At 65.0% G+C, this 19,807-nt stretch overlaps 1 protein-coding gene across 3 annotated transcripts; it reads left to right on the top strand.

Moving 5' to 3' along the window:
* Positions 1–598: 598 nt before the first annotated feature.
* Positions 599–19,131, top strand: CADM3 (cell adhesion molecule 3). 3 transcript variants are annotated; one of them, XM_084303400.1, is made up of 12 exons: positions 599–683; positions 11,744–11,884; positions 11,992–12,144; positions 12,340–12,477; positions 12,736–12,906; positions 13,007–13,097; positions 13,314–13,483; positions 15,081–15,206; positions 15,911–16,036; positions 16,410–16,475; positions 16,805–16,939; positions 17,009–19,131. In XM_084303400.1, the coding sequence occupies exons 1-11, from the start codon at positions 614–616 to the stop codon at positions 16,921–16,923; spliced, it is 1,371 nt and encodes a 456-aa protein (XP_084159526.1). In that variant the 5' UTR covers positions 599–613; the 3' UTR covers positions 16,924–16,939; positions 17,009–19,131. The 3 variants fall into 3 exon arrangements, with proteins under 3 accessions (XP_084159526.1, XP_084159525.1, XP_084159527.1); XM_084303399.1 differs by having other exon boundaries at positions 16,805–19,131; XM_084303401.1 differs by lacking the exon at positions 15,081–15,206 and having other exon boundaries at positions 16,805–19,131.
* The last annotated feature ends 676 nt before the right edge of the window (positions 19,132–19,807 follow it).

Below are 19,807 nucleotides of genomic sequence, written 5' to 3' on the forward strand. Positions count from 1 at the left end.
CCAGCCGCCCAGGACCCCCCCACCCATAGACCCCCTCAACCCAGGACCCCCTCAACCCCCCATCACCCCCCCCCAGCCCCCGGACCCCCTCAGATCGAAGCCTCCCCCACACCATAACCCCCCCCCATCCACACCAGGGACCGATGCCAGCGCCCCCCCCACCCCAAAAAAAAAAAACAACCCAAACCCCCCCCCCATCAGTGCAAGCCCACCCCCCCTCCCCCCCCATGGGGTGTGTGTGCCCCCCCCCGGCGCGGACCACACCACAACACCCTGGGGCGCGGGGTGGGTGGGTGTGGGGGGGCTGTTAGCTTTTTTTTTTTTGGGGGGGGGGGGCAGGCGGCGCGGGCACTGTTTACCCGGGCACAGACGGGGGCGGCACCGCCGCTGCCCCCCCCCCCCTTTTACCCCCCCCCGCCGGCGCCTTGCGAATGGTCTCTCCCTCGCGCTCTATTTAATCCCCGCCGCTGCCGCACCGCCGGCTCCAGACCGGGAGAGCGGCGACGGGAACGGAGCCACCGTCGCCGCCGCTCCCTTCCCCCCCCCCCCCCCCAACCCCTTCACCCCCCCGGTTAGGCTCGGTAAAGCCCCCCCCCCCACGGTGCTCAGCACCATGCCGCCCTCCGTGCTCAGCCTCCTGCTGCTCCTCCTCGGTGCCGCCAACGGGAACCTCTCCCGGGACGGTGAGCGGCCGCCGGTACCGGGGGGGGGTTAACGGAAAGAGGGGGGGGGGGCACACGGAGGATGGGGGGTTAACGGATGGGGGGGGGGTAACGGATTAAGGGGGTGACAGGGGGTCCCGTCCTTCCGCTCCGCATCCTAAAGGGGATAACGGGGGTGATGGGGATAACGGGGGGGGTGCCGGGTTTAACGGGTTGGGGGGGGGGGGGGGGGGGGGTACCGGGCTCGCCGCCGTTATGTGGGTCAGGCACAGCGGGGCCCGGCAGGTGCCGCCCCACCCCGGGCCCGCCCCCGCCCCGCCCGCCCCGCCCCGGTCCCTGCCCTCGGGGTCCGCCCCGGCGAACGGAACCGGGAGCCGCGGCCCCGGGAGGAGGAGGAGGAGGGGGGGGGCGGCGGGGCTCAAGGTCACGGAGCCGACGGTGCCCCCCCCATCACCCCCCCCCTCCGGTGTGTGCCCCCCCCCCCCCCCCCCGGTCTCCGCCGTCGCCGCCCGGGGCGGGGCTGGGGCGGCGGAAGGTTCCAGACAGGCCCCGGCGGGCGGCGGAGCCCGGCTTTTGGGGGGGGGGTAGGGGGGGGACACGACACCCCCGGGGGGGGCACGACCAAAATTTATCATCCCCACCCCCCCACCCCAACCCCTCCCCACTGAGCCGTGGGGGGATGGCGGGGGGCTGAGCACCGGGGGGGAGGGGGCAGATTGGCATTCGGGGGGGGGTAGACCCCCCCATGGGGGGGAGGTAGACCCATATGGGGGGGGCAGCCCCCACGTTTTGGGGTCAGGCATCTATGGGGTGGGGGGACACGGTGGGGGCACCCCCGTGGGGTGGGGATGTGGCCGGTGGTGCCCCCCCCCCCGTGGATTGGGGGGGGTGCACGGTGATGACAGCCCCATGAGGATTAGGGGCAGACCCCCCCCCCAATGGGGACGGACCCCTATGGGGTGGGGGGGGCACGGTGGGGGCACCCCCGTGGGGATGGAGGACAGACCCCTATGGGGTTTGGGGACACGGTGGTGGCACCCCTGTGGGGTGACAGTCCTGCGGGGGGGGGGTGGTGGCGTTTTTTTGGGGTTGGGGGGGGCGCGATGGTGGCGTCCCCCCAGGGATGGGCAGGGCGGCGGTGACATCGGCGGGGTTTTGGTGGGGGGGAGGGCGCTGGTGACCGCCCTGTGGGGTGGGCAGGGTGCTGGTGACATCCTCGGGGGGGGGGTTGGTGACAGTCCTTGGGGGGGAGGACAGGGGGATGGTGACAATCTCTGAGATTTTGGGGGGGCGTTGGTCACATCGTCCAGGGATTTATTATGGGGGGGGGCAGGTGATGGTGACACCCCCATGAGATGGGCACGGTGATGGTGACATCCTCCGAGGTGGGGGGGGGTGACGGTGACACCCTTACAGGGTGGGGCAGCCCCCTTAGATTTGAAGACCCCCAGGAAAAAAAAAAACAAAAACAAAAACAAAAACCCTAAATCCCCCATTTTGGGGAAAGGAGCGCCCGTTTGGAGACTCAGCACCGCCCTGCCTCGCCCTGTGGGGCGGGGGGTCTGGGTGATGCAAGGGGGGGGGGACACAGCTGGGCACAGCCCTGGCGCGGGCGTCTGATGGCATCCGAGCATCCCATAAATCCCCGAGCATCCCATAAATCCCCGGCGTGTTTGCTCTGCGGGGGCACGCGGCTCCCCCGAGCCCTCCAGACAAAGGGTGTTTACCCGCGCCGCGCTGCGTGGCCGGGCGCCCTTTAATGAAGTGCCGCAAAGCAAATATCATTTGTGTGTTGGGGGGGGGCTAGAAATAAAAGGGGGGGCGGCTCGTAAATGGCTGCGCTTTGGGTTTTTTTGGGGATTTTTTTTTTTTCCCCTGTTGCTCAGCAGAGCTGAATGCCCCAGCAGCCCCCTGGTTGTGTCTGGAGATGCTCGGTGCTATGTTTGGGGAGGTGGTTTTTAGGGGAGGGGGTCTCCGGGGGGGGTTCCTGCACCCTGCAAGCAGCAGACCCCCCCACTGTGGCTTGGGGGAGGTGGCTGTCACACGCAGCATCACCCTGGGGGGTGGGTTCGTGGCTCTGTTTTCCTGCAGGTTGTGGCCCCCAGGCTCCTGTAGGAACCCAAAACTTGAGGATTTGGGGGATTTGGGGCTGGGGGTGTCTGTGGGGCCAAGCAAAAGCCCCGCTGGGGGGGGCAGTGCTGGCGGTTGTGGTCCTGAGCTGCTCGTCCAAGGGCGCGGTGATGCTGCAGGATTTGTCCCCGGGCTCCCCAGCAGCCGCCGTGGAAAGCCCCAGGGGACCCCAGTGCGCCCCAGTGAGCCAAACTGGAAGGCGCTGGAGGAGCCGCCGCAGCCTCGCACCTCCCCGTGCGTTTTTGGGGGGCAGGAGGGGGGATTTTTGGGGCCGTGGCGGAGCTGGCACTGCCTGGCGGCGGTCGTGGGCTTGGCCGGAGCCGTGCTGCCGTCGGCACATTGCTCAGTGTTTGGGCTGCCTTGCGTGGTCGGCTGCGCCGTGAGGATTGCCCCCCCCGTCCCTGTTTCCCCCCCCCCGTGTTATTCCACTCTCCGGAGCTGTGGGAGCCTTTTGTTTGAGCGGCGCCCTGCTCTGCTCCCCCGGGGGGGAGCCTCAGCGTGCCAAAACCGGGCTCCCCGGGGCTGTTTTTCTCGGCGCCCCCTCGCTCTTGGCACCCAACCGTGGGTGGCACGAGGACAGCCGGCCCGTGGGGCGCAGCACGGGGCAGGGCTCACGTCCCTCGTCCCCTACCAGAGCTGCTCCACTTGTCCTGAGCCCATTCCCTACCACTAGAAACCCCTCGGTATTTAGGGTTTGGGATGCTGTCCCCATGGGGAAGGGTGGCACCGTCCTTCTGGAGATGTCTGCTTGGCCAGGGCACGCTGGAGGAGCTCTCTGCATGTAAGATGCCACCCCCTGCCCATCTGGGAGCAGCATCTTGTGGCTGGGGGGTGGCCGTGGGTCACCTCGGGGGAGTTTTTGGGGACACGGACACTGCTCGCCCTTCCCCAGCTCACGGGAGAGCTCCAGGAGGTGTCAGGGGGATGCTGGGCATGGAGGTGGGACCCCAAATGGCACCTCCAGCAGTGGGGCCCTGCGTGGGACCCCCGGTGGCACAGGGGGACAAGGGGACGGCTGGGGGCTGGCTCCTGTCCCCGAGGCAGCTGCCAAGAGCTCTGCATCCCCCAGGAGCTGTTGAAGGATAACGTAATCCCCTTTTTTTGCTGCGTGGGGCCGGGGCCGTGCCCGTACCCACCCCATGTGCAGTGCCACCAGGGCTCCCCATCTGCTCCCACCACAAAGCCTCAGCGGGCACAGCACGAGGGGGTCGAGTGTGACCCCTCCGTACCCCTACAGCCCCTTTTTGGGGGGTTCCCATCAGCTGCCTGCTGGGGGAAGGCGAGCAGCTTTGGCACCGTGGCCAGGGATCAGTGAAAACGGCCGAAACGGAGCATCCGAGCGGAGGGCAGCTGGGGCGGAAAAGCCGCTGCTCAGCGCCCTGGCACAGCGCGGCCGGCTCAGCCCGGGTTGGATTTGAAGACAATGCCTGGGATAAGTCCCGCAGAGCTGCCCTGGACATACCCAGACAGCGAGGGGACGTGCTGGCGTGGGTGGGAAGCGATCCCAATGATTCCTCGGGTTTGGCACAGAGCAGGGGAGCATTGCGTAGGGTTGGAGAAGCATCCTGAGAGCCCCAGGGTGCTGCTGCCCAAGCAAGATGTGCCTCCATCCCAAACCCAGGCACCCCTTTGGAAGGGGATGGAGGGCTTGTCGAGGACCCCCCCCATGTGTGGCCTCCCCCTGCTCTGCTTCTGTGCCTCCCCGGAGCTGCCGGAGGGACCGGGGGCGGCTACATCTGGGTGCTCACCCCAGAGCTGGCACGGCCCGGCACGCCGCCAGATGGAGGAATCTGCAGGAAAGCGAACATTTTTGTTTGTTTTCACTAGGTCGGTTTTAACCTAGTTTTACCCCGAGCCAAGGTGCCATTCGGGGACTCGCCAGGGGAGCAGCAGCCTGAGCGAGGAGGGGGCTGCAGGACCCGAGCGCGTGCCCAAGGTGGCGTGGCGGTGGTCTTGGCGCTTGGTGGGCTCCGTTTGTGTGCCACCAGGCTTTTTCTCCCGGTGTTGGCTGCTGTAGAGCCCGATCTGCTCATGCAGACACCCCTGGGGAAGTGCCGTGCCCCCCTTGCAGGTGGGTGCCGTGGTTCCCCCGTGCCCAGCCCCAGCAGGGCACAGATTGAGTCGTGCCCTCGGTGCCTCGGTGGGCCTTTGGAGGCGATGCCAGCGCGGTGACACCCACGCAGGCAGATGTACCCGATCCTGCCCGGATTACTGGGGCAGCTCAGCTTGAACCATCTGGTCCAGTTCTCTCCCCTCCGCTCCCAGTCGGGCGCAAAACCGGGGCTCCATCCTGCTTGGGGATGAGCTCCCAGTGCTGTCCCAGCCTCTCGCCGTGCTCTGGTGTGGAAGGGCAGAGGAGAGCCAGGCGCAGAAAGGCCGGTTCGGGTTGGATTCGAGCATCCTCAGTGCCAGGAGCCCTTCCCCAGGCGAGGCTCGGCGCCGCGAGCATAAATAACAGCGGAGGAAGGCGGAGAAGAAGCGGAGACGGGCGCCGAGGGCTGGGCAGGAAGATGTTTAACCATTCCGGTCACCTGCGCAGCGCCACGCTTGGCCTCCGCTGTAATGCGGCGAGGCCGCGGGGCCGGCGGCAGCTGCTGTGGCTGCCGAGCCCCCTGGGCATCCTGCACCGAGCCGGGGCAGCGACCTGGGCACCCGAATCCCCGTGTGGCGCATGGGTGCGTGGCTCCATCCCCAGATGCGGTTCCTCAGCCTCTTTATTTCCACCTCAGCCTCTTTATTTCCAGCTCAGCCTCTGTATTTCCACCCCAGCCTGTTTACAGGCGAGCCCGGTGCGCAGCATCAGTTTTTCCAGCCAGCTGCTGTCGCTCAAGGCTCCCGAGGTGCCCGTCCTGCCCTGCTGCTATTGATGGAGCCCCTGACTTGTGGCCGCCGCACGCCCTGGGAAGCCTTCGCTGATCTCCAGCAGCAAGCAGAGCACTGATCGGGCCAGAAGAGAGGAATTGACGGGATGCTGCTGCCCCGTGCGCCCCGGGGAGCTGTTTTCCAGAGGCAGGATGTGCTCCGTGGCATCTGTGCCGTGCTGTTGGCTTGCCTCTGCCCTTGCAGGTCAGCATCTCGGGGCTCCCTCAGTGGGCTCCACTCCACCTCTCCACATTTCACCACTTTGGGCTTTTTTTTTTCCTCTCCCCATGATGCTAGGGGCTTCACCTTCAAAAGGCAGAGTCTGGGCGGTGGCAGAGGGGAGCTGGTGGCATGCGGCCGAAGCTCGGAGCTCTGTTACCCTGGGGCCTCCCTTGGGATCTGGGGGGTCCCCACTGCAGCCAGCCACAGCGGAGCATCCATCGCGGCATCTGTTGCAGCCAAGTGAAGGACAGTGGGATTCAACCCTATTTTTTTCTTCCGAAATGACTTTTCCCTCCTCTTCCTGTGAAGTCAGGACATGGCATCGATGTGCGGCACCCACCAGCAGGCACGCCGGCCCCTGGGCAGGGAGCGGAGCCGCCAGGGTTTCCCAGAACAGAGGGAATTAGTCCTTATTCCCAGGTAACAAATGCCCTCGTGCACAACTTGTGTGTTTAATCCTCAGACAGCCGGCAGCAGCAATTTCTCCTGCCAGCCTGGGCAGAGCCGGGTGCGTGTTTGGATGCCTGCAAAGCAACAAGCAATCCGCCGGGGCATCTGAAGCAACCATTTCGAAGACACCTCGCTGGGCAGGCAGGAGATCCTTAAAACAGAACTGTCAAAGCAAAGAGCTCGTTTCCTTGGCAACACTCATGGTGGAGATTGGCCTTAGGGTAGGAGCTAAAAAACACGCTCAGAAAAGTGGTGAGCAGCTGCTCCCCGTCCGAGGGGCCGAGAACCCTCGGACACGGTCCCGTGCCGGAGGTGAGGTGAGATTTTGGGAGGTCCAGGGCTGGGCGATGAAGGGAGATGGACAAAATGGGGCCCTTTTGGGGCAGGAGGAGGATTCCCCAGCCCTGGAAATGTCGGAGGCCACAGGATGGGACGAGGCTCTGGGCAGCCTGGTGTGGTGCAGGGGGTCCTGGAGGTCCCTCCCCACCCATCCTCTGATCCCCCCAGGACATGAGGGGATGGGGCCAGGTGGTCCCTGCCTGCTGATGGGAGGAGGAGGAGGGCTGGCTTCCAGGATTCCCAACCTCCCCGGTTCCCCTGTGGCTCTTCCTCCTTTTGGGGACTCCAAAGGAACTCTGGCTGCTGCGACTCGTGGCGGCTGCATGACCACATCCACACCGGGGACACCTTTTGGGGCCCTGGCGAGGTTTTTGCCCACGACCCAGGGAACCAGCCCTGGCTTTGCGGGGTGGCCACGGGCCTGCAGGTGGCCTGGGCAGGAGGAGCAGCCCCAGTACCCTGCGTTGGGATCCCCCCATCGCTGCCTCTCGCTGAGCTGCCGGCACGGCACGAGCGAGGCTGAGCAGAGGCGCCAGCGGCACCCGCCTTTGTGCGGCTGCCAGCGCTGCAGGCGGGAGCTGCTGCCGCTGTCGGGGGGCTTCCCCGGCCCCCACAGCAGCTGGATCCATCCCAGTGCTCTGCAGAGGCTTCACCCAGCCTTGGGGCAAGCAGGAGAGCGATGGGTGTGGGGTGGGGAGAAGCCCCCCCCGGAGCAGGGGATGCTCCCTCGAGGCACAGCGCAGGGGCTCGGAGGTGAGGCGCATCCACCCCATCAGCTGAGAGCTTCGGGCCCCTTCCCTTCAGCTCCTTCAGCTTCTGCTCCTGGATTCGGTGCTAATTGCTGGCCTCGTTTCAGCTGCTCAACCCTGGTGAGGTGGCAGGCAGGGCTGACAGCTCCCCCCCCGGCAGGGAGGTGACCCCCGGTGCCCCGCAGCAGGAGCTGGGACCCCGCAGGACCATGGTGCCCTCGGAGCTGCAGGATGCTGGGGATGATCCATGGGGTGCCATGGATGAAGGCACTGGGAGAAGCCCAGCAAAGTCCCGGGGTTCAGAGCAGGCTGTGACACGGAGCTGGGCTCTGCCCTTGCTCTGCCCCTTCCTGGAAACTGCTCCTGTGCGTGCCCGAGGTTGGAGAAATCAGGCAAGATGCCGTGTTGGGACATGGGTTGGTTTAGGTCCTGCTCGGGGTTGGGAGCAGGCTCCTCAGGGCCATGTTTTCTTCTTCTCCCAGTGAGTGTTCCTGTTGAAACGTCACCTGGAGATTAAACCCCTTGCTCTGGGGGAAGGCTCGGCTGGAGGCTTGGGGCTGGGAGCTGGCAGAGGGACATTTTGGCACCGGAGGACGCAAACTGTGCTGCGGGATGGGTTTGTCCCCGTAGCCGTGAGGCAGAACCTGGGAACCTTCCCAAAGCACCTGGCTGCCAGAGCTCCTGTGGCTGTCAGAGGGGTCCCAATGGCACCGGGCAGGAGGGGACCTGGTGCTGCAGGATCATCACTGCCAGCAGGAGAGCACCGCAGAGGGACCGGGATTCATCCATCGTGCACAAAAACCCCGTGTCCTCCGCAGGCGTGCGAGGAAGAGGAGCACGGTGCCGAGCAGATGCATGGAAACCGGAGCAGGTTTCCCCCTCCTATAACAAAATCTGGAGCGAGGCAGCTGCTTGCACGGAGGAGCCTGGAAGCCGGGCTCTGGGCGGCCCAGACTGTGGATTCGCGCGCCGCCCGGATCAGCCCGCGCAGCAGATGTCGGAGCCGTGCCGAAAACCCACCGGGCTCAAAGCTCTCGAGTGGCTCTGGTGGTGCCAGCCGTGTGCTTCGGGATGGAGCTTCCCCTTCCACGAGCTGCGGGACCAAAAAACACCCCTCGGAGAGGAGGCGACCTGCCCCAGGAGCAAGCACCTGGATGAGGACACCGGGGTTTTGGGGAGCACCTGGACAGGACCCGCTTCTGGCTTGGGGAGCCAGGAGAGACGAGAATATCGTTTTTCCCCTCATAAATCCAATTGCAGCCCCCTGCAAATGTTCACAGGTTTAATTAATGAAGTATTGATTTTTCTGGAGCGTGGTGTCTCTCTAATTTCCCTGTGCCAGCCAGGATCTGGAACGAGCGCAGGCAGCAGCTCGCAGCCAAAACCAGGTGCCCGTGGTGCTTTGTGGGGTGCCCGAGCATCGTTTTCATCCCGCTTCCCATGGGCCTGGCCACCTCCTTCAGGAGGGTCCCAGCGGGGCAGCCCCGATGGTGCTCCAGCTCCTTGCAGCCCTCACTGCTTGTTCTCACACCTCGTGCCTTTGCGGGATGCCAGGAGGTTGGGCAGGGGCCCGGGATGGGCAGTGAGGGAGCGGAGGTGGAAACGCAGAGCTGTGGAGCTGAGGATCTGCTTCCCCCTCCTGGAGATGCTGGAGAGGAGCCCCGAGCACCAGGAGCTCTGCTTTGTGCCAGGGCCAGGCAGGACACAGGGGGGGCCCGGACTGGCTGCAACACCAGCCTCACAGAGCAATTTTGGAGCCCCAAACAGCACAGCGGGCTCGGGGTGCCCACGGTGGCGCAGCCGAGGAATGCTCCATGCCAGGGCGAGGGGCTGGCACCAGCCTGGGCTGTCAGGTGGCAGCAGCTCCGTGCTGGCAAGGCGGGCACGGATGCTTCCTGGAGCATCCAGCACCTGTCCCCATGCTCGTGGGGGCAGTTTGGACCCGGGTGCCAACACGGACCCAACCCCAATGCTCTCTGCTGTCAGTGCAGGGGATGCTCTGTGTGGTGCTGGAGCAGTCACGGTGCACTGGGTGTCCTCCCGGTGCTCTGTGTCCCCTCCCTGGGGTGGCATCCTCGGTCCTTGTGTCCTCCTAGGGTCCCCAACCCTCCTTGCTCATGTCTAGGGACAGCAGAGTAAGGAGGGTCGGGGACCTTGCCTTGTCCCCTCCCTGTGCCATCGCAGGATGGGACAAAGCCCCCTGGTCCCGTGGTGGCGGTGTCCCGGTGCTGCCAAGGGCCGGCAGGTTCCAGCCACGGCGGGTTTTAATTAAATCAAGGCAGCCCAGCCGTGCCCATCTGCTCGCCAAGCTGTCGGGCACGGAGGTGAGCGGGGATCTGGGTCGTGGCAGCGCGGCTCTGCGGCACCGGGGCCTCTCCGTGGGGTCGGGGACATCGGGGCTCTGCGGCACAGGTCCCTGATGCCACCGGGGCACGGGGCCAAAGCAGGGGGAGGAAATCTCCGGGGTGGTTTCTGTGCTCGGGATGGGGGTCCCAAGGTCAGGGTGCAGGACCCGGGGGGGTCTCTCCACTGATGGATGGTGGAGCTGGGCAGGGGGATCCTGCCAAAATGCCGGGGGGGCTCCGGGATCCCGGGGCCATCGCATGCTGGAGGCACCGCAGGCACCCAGTGCCCCCATCCTCTGCTGAGCCTCTCCCCGTGTTAATACCTTAATGAGGCCAGCGCTGTGGCAGGCGATGGTAATTGTGTTAATTAAGAGATTGTGGGTCTGTCCTCTCCTGTGCGGGTTTCATGCCCTGTCCTCAATCGCGGCGGAGCGGGAGCGCTCTGAGTTTGGACAACAGTGGCTTGGAGCAGCCTAATCCCCTAATTACGGTCGTAGCAGCACAAGAGCATCGTTAACCGAATTAAAACAAGCCGACAGACATCCACCCGCTCCCCAGCAGTCTTTGTGCACCCAGCGTGAGCCACGCCAGGGGCACAGACACCGCTCACCGGGCACCATCCCCAGGATCAGACCCCGCAGACCCTCCGGAGAGCCACCGGCACGCGTGGGGACCACGGCACGGGCACGGGGACCACGCTTGAGCAGGCTGGAGGTGCACCAGGGCAGAGCATCCGTCACGGCTCACAGCTCAGGAGCCCAGGCCAGCGCGTGGCAAGGATGGGGAGGACTCGGTCAGCGCCTATAAATATCCGCGAGGATGGAGATGGGAAGCAGAGGCTCTTCAGCTGGCTGTTAAACCCGAGCAAGTGGAGAGGAGCGGAGTTTGAACAGCGGGCGTGAAGTACAGGCGGCGGTGACGGCGATTTCCTGGGGCTGGGGAAGGAACCCTGAACCCTGGGAATGTTTTTAATCCAAATGTGCTGCATCTCTGGGAGATTTTCATTCTTGAGTGCCCCAGGCTGGTACGAGTGGGGTTTCACACGCTTTCTAGCCTGAAGTTTCCTGGAGTTCAGCACGGGCCTGGGAAGCCTGGAGTCCTTCTTCCCAGCCCTGATCCCTCTGCTCCTTCCTGTTCCCTACGATAGCCTTGGGGAATTTGCAATGTCAGCAAGAGAAAATATTTCTCTTCATCACTCTGGGCAGAAAATGGAGAAACTCAGCCCAAAACAGGCTGCTTCTGCTAACTGGAGCTTCTCCCCGACAGCAGGCATCGTGCAGGGAAATGAAACCAGGGCTGTGCTGCGGGTGCCTGGGGCTGGATCCCTGAGCTTGGGTCCTGAGCCTGAATCCAGCCAAAATTTGAGTGCCACGATGGAGAACGATGCTTTGTGAAGCTGCATCCAGCACAAACTGCAGCGGGGTCGGGCTGCTTGTTGCGTGCGACCTCCAGGCTGGGCGAGCATCCCCCTTCTCCGCGGGGCAGCTCGGCTCGCCGGCACGTCGGCTCTCCCAAAATAGCCGTCCTTGGGGCAGCCGGGGGTTATCCGATCCTCCCGGTGCTCCTCTCTGCCCTTGGGCTGCTCCGCGGCGACGTCTGCGCTAGGGAAACGCAGCCGGGGAGGAGGTGGAAGGGATGGGGAGGACCGGGGAGCAGCAGCACCCCTGGCAAGGGACACGGTGACCTGCTTCAAAAAGCTGCTTTTGCTGGAGGCAGTGCTGGAGATGGACGGGCAGCAGGGCATCCCATCGCGTGGGTCTCCTGCCAGGGTCTCCTGCAGCCTCCCTGGGCACCCCGGCTCCGTTCACCAGCATCTGGCACCCCCAGGGGCCATGCACGGAGTGCTGGAGCCCCACGTGTCCCGGGGCTTTGGGGACAGCGCCGTGGCCCCCTCTCCCTTCCCTTGGTCACTCGGTGATGCTTGCACACCCCGGGGGAGAGGCAATGCTGGGGGGCTCCTCTGACCCCTCTTTTCTGCGCCCAGAGAGCCAGCCCACGACGTCGGATGAGACGGTGGTGGCCGGCGGCACGGTGGTGCTCAAGTGCCAGGTGGAGGACCCCGACGACTCCTCCCTGCAGTGGTCCAACCCTGCCCAGCAGACCCTCTACTTCGGGGAGAAACGAGGTGCGTGCGGGGACCCGGGGACGGGACGGGGACGTCGGGGTTAAAACAGGAGCCGGGGAAGGAGCCCGGTGACCCTACACCTGGTGACACTGTCCCTCGTCCCCCAGCCCTGCGAGACAACAGGATCCAGCTGCAGAGGTCCACGCCGAACGAGCTGACCATCAGCATCACCGATGTGGTGCTGGCGGACGAGGGGGAGTACACCTGCTCCATCTTCACCATGCCCGTGAGGACTGCCAAGGCTCTCGTCACCGTGCTGGGTACGTGCTGGTGCCCCCCTGCCTCTGCCCCGTGTCTGGGACACCAAATGTGTGGCCGGTCACCCCTGCCACCCCACATCCCAATCCATTAACCCACCCTTGTCGCATCTCTCCCCTCGCATCCATCTCTGGACAGCAGCACGCACGGAGCTAAGAGGTTGTTGTTGACTTTCTCCCCTCCTCCTCCTCCTCCAGGAATCCCCCAGAAACCCCAAATCTTCGGCCACGAGCAGCCCATCGATGAGGAGAAGATAGCCCGGCTGACCTGCCGCTCCTCCGGCAGCAAGCCCGCCGCCCAGCTGCGGTGGAAGAAGGGCAACAAGGAGCTGAAGGGTGGGTGCCGAGGGCTGGGGGGGGGACTGGGGGCACCTTGGGGATGGATGGGACACCACGGGGATGGATGGGACACCACGGGGATGGATGGGGCACCAGGGGCTGTGGATGTGCCCGGTGCTGGACCACACCAGCACCCCACTCTGCTCCCGACGATGGGATGGGGACAGGGCACCCCCTTGCTCAACGCACGTGCCAGCCCCGTCCCTCTGCAGGGGCGCTGTGACCGTCGCCTCCAACGGTCCCCTGTCCCCACAGCCGAGGGCACGGAGGTGGTGGAGGACCCCAACGGCAAAACCTTCACCGTCAGCAGTCGGGTGGAGTTCCGCGTCACCAAGGAGGACAACGACGCCGAGGTGACCTGCACGGTGGACCACGAGTCCCTGCAGAACTCGGAGAGGTCGACCACGCAGAAGCTGCAGGTCCACTGTACGTGGCACGTGGGGGACAGGGACACAGAGGGGTGGCCCCCAGAGCTGGGGGGGGGCGCAGGTCAGGGCGCTCACCCCCCCCCCCGATCTTCTTGCAGACAAACCGACGGCGAAGATCGAGCCGCACCCCCTGTACCCGCGGGAAGGAGAGAAGCTCCAGCTGCAGTGCGACGGGCAGGGCAACCCCGTGTAAGGACCCCCCCTCGCTGCTCCTTCCCTATTGTGCACCCCAAAACCCTCCCCGGGGCTGGGGGGGGTCAGGTCAGAGCAGGGCGATGCCACGCACCCCACAGAGGACGGCAGCAAACCCCCACCACCCACGGGCATTCCCCAATCTCCCCCTTTCCCCGGGATGCTGTGGGGGGCCACGGAGGTGCCTGACGCCCTCCCCTCCCCGCCCCGCAGCCCCCAGGAGTTCCTGTGGGAAAAGGAGGGCAGCGACGCGCCGCTGCAGCTCAGCTCCGACAGCATCCTCATCTTCCCCTTCCTCAACAAGAGCGACAGCGGCACCTACGTCTGCACGGCCACCAGCTCCATGGGCAGCGTCGTGGCCAAATACAACCTGGACGTCAGCGGTAAGGGGTCTAGGGGGGGCCACGGGCAGCCCCCGGCGTCGCCCACCTCGGCACCACGGCACCGTGGAGCCGTGCACGGGTGCTGGGAGCGGTGGGAGAGCTCCGTTGTGCCGTGGGGTGGGCGCATGCCGGCGGTGTTTGGGGGTGTCCCCAGCTGCTGGGGTTGCATCCAGCCCTTGCCGTGCCCTTCCCTGCACCGCACGGAGCTGCTGGATGGGGCTGGGGGGGCAGAAAGAAGATTGGGGGGGCACGGAGCAGGCTGGGAGGGGTTGAGGCAGGGACGTGGCTGAGCTCCGTCCCCGTCCCCTGCGGTGGGGAGGCGCGGTGCTGGGAGCACCGGGGTCTCCAGGACCCATCTGGAGCCTCTGGGACAGCAAAAAAACAGGAGCCTGAGTGGGTTTCCAGCCAGCGCCGACCCCTCTGAGCCATGGGGCGCCCTGGTGGCCCCGTCCCAAGATTTTGGACGCCGACCCCATGGCTTTACCCCGAGCTGCAGGCTTGCCTCGCATCCTGTGTCCCCAGAGCCCGTCCTCGCAGGGGAAGGGGCAGCCCCCGTCCCCTCGCCACCGCTGTCCCCTCGCTGCTTCCCCCTGCCCTGGCCGTGCTCTGCCGCCCTGCTCGCTGTCACCGTGCCCCGTGGGCCGTGCGCTCCCCCTGGCCGCGCTCAGCACCCAGCCCCTCGTCTCGGTGGGAGTCTTGTCCTCTGCTTTTGGCCCTGGTTTTGGGGGTTTTTCCTCCTTTTCTACGTCCTCCTCTTGTCATCTCCCCGCTCTCCACCAGCCTTGGATTTCCCATCTTTCAGCATCCTTCATGCTCCAGCCTTTCCCTTATCCCTTTTCTTTTCCCTCTTTTTCCCTTTTTTCCCTCTTTTTCCCTTTTTTCCCTCTTTTTCCCTTTTGCCATCCCTTTTTCCCTTTATCCCTTTTTCCCTTTCCCTCCTTTCTTGTTCTGGGCACCCTCAACCCCTTCCCCTCCGAAATGGCTGTGGGTGACAGGAGCACACGGCAGCGATCACCCCTGGGGTCAGCGTCCCCTGAGACCCTCTGCCCACCCATGGGGAGCCCCCAAATGTCCCACAGCGTGCCGTCTGTCCTCGGCAAGCCCTGCTTGGTCACCTTGTGGCCCCATCACCCCTGGGTACGGGGTCAGCACAGGGAGCACTCAGTGCCCACCCACAAGGCCACCGATGTCCCCAGCCCGCTCAGTGCCACCACCTCCAGCTCCACCTCCGGGCTCGGTTCCCCCCTTTCCAAATTCCCCCCTCTTTTTCCCCCAGAGCATCACCGGAGCAGCCGCCCCACGCCACCCAAGTCCCCGAGGACGCGCGTGGGAGAGCGGAGGTGGCCCCATGTGCTGGGTGACCCCAGGCACGAGGGTCCCACGGGGTCCCTCGCGGGGTGACCGGGGGTGCTGGCAGGTAGGACACGGGAAGGTGTCCCCACCGTGACCCAGAGGACGGTGGCAGGAGAAGAACGGGGTGGTGGAAGGAACCCGCAGAGAAAAAATGGGCTCCCACCATGGCAGGGGGTCCCCCCCCGTGGGTGCTGTCCCTCCCAGGGGTTGATTGGTGTCCCTGTGTTCTTGTCGTCCTCCCCAGATCTTCCCCAGCTCCCCACCCCACACGTTCACTCCACTCCAGCCCCTCCGCCGGGCCCTTCCCAGCCCATCTCTCATGCTTCTTCCATGGCCACCGCCTCATCCTTCACTCCAGCTCCCGTCCAAGGTACCGTAAGCTCCATTTCTCTCTCTTTACGGACCCGCTGCTCCCCGACCCGGCCGGAGACGCTCCGCAGGAGGACGGTGGCTCACCCCTGGGCCAGGGACACCTGTGCCACATCCCAGGTGCCCAACCAGGCTCTGGTCCCATCGTAGCATCTCCTCCCATCCCATTCCAGCGGGGCGAAGCACCCCGGAGCATCCCTCTTACATCCCCACCCCCCCAGAGCCGCTTCCCCCTGTCCGTTTGTCTGTCTGGCGTGGCCACTTGTGAGCTGCAGCCCGTCCGTGTGAGCCTCCCTCCCTTTCCTCCGTCTTCCCATGTTGTTTTTTCCACCCTGTCCCTTCCGAGCATCACCTCTCAGCTCCGTGGCTCCATCCCCTCCCAGCCCTCGGGGACGGTGACAGCGGAGCAGTCGCGCAGGACCAGGGCGCACACGGGGCGAGGGTTGCCTACGGCAGTGCTCACCCTGCAGGGCTCCCCAACACCCGTGGCCGCTGCTTCCCCTTCTCTGCATCCCTCCTGGCTCTGCTCCTGCCCCTTCTTCACCTCCACAGCACCTGGGTCGAGCTGGATGTGTCCCTGCCCGCCCGCAGCCCTGGGTGATGCGCGGGGCGAGCCGCAGCCTGTGGCGCACGGCGGGGACCGCAGCACCCCCTCCTCTCTCTCTTTCTCTCTCTCTGCTTTCTCCCTCTCTGCCGCCTGGGCAGACGCCAGCCCGGTGCCGTCGACCTCCAGCACGTACCACGCGGTCATCGGCGGAGTGGTGGCCGTCATCGTCTTCCTCCTGCTCAGCCTCCTCATCGTTTTGGGACACTACCTGATCAGGCACAAAGGTACGGGGGATCAGCGCTCCCACCTCGCCGGGGTGCCCCGGGGCCAAGAGAGGCTGCTGCGCCCATCCCGCAGCCCTGCCCCACATCCAGAGACACCCAGCACAGCCGACAGAGCCCCCCCAAAGGATTTGGGGACTGCTCCCCACCTCCGTGCTGGCCCCGGTGGAGCTGGGCAGCGCCGTGCAGAGGCAGCTTCGTTCCCCATCTCCATCTTCTCCTCCTCGGCACCCGCAGCCCTGCAGTGCCCGTGCCACTGCCCCGTGCCTCATCCCCATCCCCATCCCTCTCCCTTGAGCCTTCCACCTTCCTCCTCCTCCTCCTCCTGGATCCATTTCCACCCTCCCCATCCCTGGATTTTCCATCCGCCCAGCAGGTGTATGCGTAAGGCACGGGGAGACGGTCACAGCCAGCCGGCAGCAAAGCCCAGCAGAGGTGATGTGTGAGTAAGAGCCCCCCCATCCCTGCCCCAGCCGCCTCGGCTCCCGGAGCTGCAGCCTCCTTTTGCAGGAAAACCTCTCAGGGGAACGGGGACGGGGGGTGCAGGGGTGTGGGGGAGGCAGAGCCACGCAAGGAAGCGTGATTTTTCCACCGGCGGCGTGAGCTGCTCTGAGCAGCCCAGGTGAGGCTCGGTCCCCGAGCAGGGTTTATCCCGGGGGAAGCCCAGCGATTTTTCCATTTCAGGCCAAACCCAAAGGACTTCTCTCGCCTCCGTTTCCCAGCCGGCACGGCCCCGCCGTGACGCTGTCCCCTCTCCACCCCCCTCCCCAGGTACCTACCTGACCCACGAGGCCAAGGGCTCCGATGACGCCCCGGACGCCGACACGGCCATCATCAACGCAGAGGGCGGCCAAGCCGGCGGCGACGACAAGAAGGAGTATTTCATTTAGGGGCATCGGAGAGAGGGTGAGAAATGGAGCCAGCAAACCCCGATGGAAACGGAAACCAGACCACAAACCCCACTCAACCCAACAGATTTTCTCTCGCGCCCGGCACGGGCAGACGGACGGACGGACGGATGGACGGACAGAGGGATGGCAGGACAGAGAGCGGAGAGCGACCGGCCTGAGACGTGATGCTTCTTCTTGAACTTGTACAAAACGTTATTACTACGAACAGCGAAAGCCCCGGCCCCGTTTGCTTGCTTGCACCTCCATCCCTGCGACCGGCGCTCGCGCGAAACACAGACCAACCAGTGAGTGAGCGACTTTCCTTCTTCCTTTGGACCTTTGCTTTGGTTTCGTGGCTGCTCTTTGCTTTGGGCCCTCGGTTGGGATGTGGGGCTGGGGTCGATGTAGCTCTTTCCTTTGTTTCTCTCCATTTTGGGTTTATTTTTTGACATCCAAGGATAAAATCAGATCCAGGCTCCAGCACGAGCTCCGGGCAGCCGGGTGGCCTCTGCGTCACCAGCGCTCACCCCGTGCCTCCCACCAGGAGCTGGGACCTTCTCGTTGTGTCCCCCCCACCCACCCCACGATGTCCCCAGTCTGCAGGACGGGGACGGGGAGCGCTGTGGACCCCCCCCCGAGTCCCTGCCTTGATTTTATCCTTGGTGGTTCTTGTCGAACAGTGTCCATTTGGGAGGAGAGCTGTCCTCGTGCCGTAGGTGTGCGAAGGGGGGTGAGCTTCCAGGGTGGGAACCGCCGAAGCCCCCGGAGATGCCGGGAGCCGCCGAGCACCGCGGCTCCCCGTTCCCACCCCAGCGGGAGGGGGGAGGGCAGGGGTTTTGGGGGGCAAATCCAGAGAAAAAAAAAAAAAAAAAAAAGAAAAAACAACAAAAAAAAAGCCCCAGTTTGCAAATTGTCAGATCGGAGTCGTCAATTCAAACCATCTATTGAGATGTTCAGTGCAGGAGGCTGCTGGGCATAGCCCGCGGCCGTCACCAACCACCTCCTCGCTGGGCCCCGGGAGCTTGCAGGAAGGTGGTTGAGATCCCCAGAGCGGCTTTGGTAAGAGCCGACGCGGCTCCACGGAGGTGAGCTGGGGTCCCCCTGGCCCGTGCTACAAGCTGGAGACCACCGGCACCACGCCGCAAGTGGCCCCGAAGCAGTGCGAGGGGTGGACCAGGAGATGGGCTCCGTCGGGTCTGCTCCTCGGAGCTTTCTGTGCCCCCCCCGTCCTCCCCGGCCCCTTCCCGGGGCAGGTGCTGAGCTGGAAAAGGTCTCGTTGGCTCCAAGGGCTGTGGCCAAAAGCAGCCAGAACGCCCGGATTTTGTGTCTCGGTAGCTTGGGGGTCTCCGAAGAGATTTGGTGGGCACTTATCCAACCTCCAGCCTGTTTCACCCCAGGGGAAACCCCATCTCTTCCAAGTCAGACGGAAACCAGAAGCTTTCTCCAACCTTCCCACTGCATCCCCGGGGTCCCCGTGCTCCCCCCAACCCCACATCCACGGGGCCGGGCCCCCTTTGGAGCCAGGCCCCTTCAATCACCCTTGGGATGAGGCTTTGCCGCCCCCAGCATCGCGTGGTCTGGATGCGAGGGGTTCGCAGGAGCCGCCCTTTGGCTTCCATTTCGGGGTGTTCGGGGCAGGGAGAGCCTTTTGGGAAGGAGCGAAAGCCCTCGGTGGGGTGGGCAGCCTCATCTCGGAGCTGAAGGAAGAGCCTGGTTCCTCTGCAAGGTGCCCCTGGGGCTGGAAACGTGGCTCCCATCCAGCCCTCGTGAGCTGGGCATGAGGAGAAGGGTGGTGAGGAAGCCACGGCGCTGGGTTCAGGTGGGAGCAAGGGACACGTTGGTGGCATCCCTGGCACGGGCACGGCTGGCTTCACCGCATCGTCAGCAGGGCATTACGCACCGAGAGAGAGGCACGAAGCCTTCAGCACCCCCCGGCGAGGAAAACCTGCGTTTTTCTCCGTGTTGTCCCTCCCCATCCATCTCCTTGGAGGAGGAGGACGTTGGCCTCGGGTCCCGCTGGGAGCCCCGAGCTCCCTCCGAGGGACGCAAACGTTGCTGCCGGAGGTAACGCTGCGACTGCCGACGCCGGTAACGACTCCACTGGGTGCACACAGCGTGCGCCGCTGCGTGACCTGGTGCTTTGCCGAAGGCCTCTAACACCCGCTACCAAACAGGCGCGATTCCCTAAAATAAAAACGCAAGGACGTGTTCTCAAGTACCAGTCGCTCTCGCTCCAAGTCTCCGTGGCGCAGATCATTGCGAAGGAGATGCCCCGAGGGTCCGGGAGGGGTCCCCAGGATGAAAGGACGTGGGGATTTGGGGTCGGGAAGGTGAGAGGAGACAGGATTAGGGCAGCGCGAGGAGGTGCGGTGTTGTGGGGAGCGGGGCAGGACAGGAGAGAGGCCCCCGTGCCAGGGGGATGTGCACCAGGTCTGAGGTTGGGCCGGGGACACGGGGGGCAATGGGGAGGCGCAGCCCTCATCACACTGGGGCCATGGTCTGCACATAGATGGTGACGCCGGGTGCTGGGGCAATCGCCCAACACCACATCCTGAGGTCACCAGGGGGGTCCGGTGGCTGGGGGCACCGTTTAACAGCCCCATATCGAGCTCAGCATGGCTCGGGAGCGAGCGGTGGTGCGTGCCGCGCTCTGCACGGTGCCAAGGGGGCCACGGGGACGAGAGGTGACAGGGTCACAGCTGGAGAGGTGCTCCCGGGACGGATGGCAGAGGGACACGGGGTGTCACCAGTGGGACATCTGTGTCACCAGTGGGATGTGCCGTGGCACTGGTGTGGCTGGTGGTGGGATGATGGCGATGAAGGAGCGATGGGGCGCGCCGTGGCACCAGCACGGGGACGTGAGGGACTTGTGGTCACAGGGGAG

This window comes from Netta rufina, assembly GCF_964035555.1.
Source record: "Netta rufina genome assembly, chromosome: 29".
Classification (NCBI taxonomy): Eukaryota; Metazoa; Chordata; class Aves; order Anseriformes; family Anatidae; genus Netta; species Netta rufina.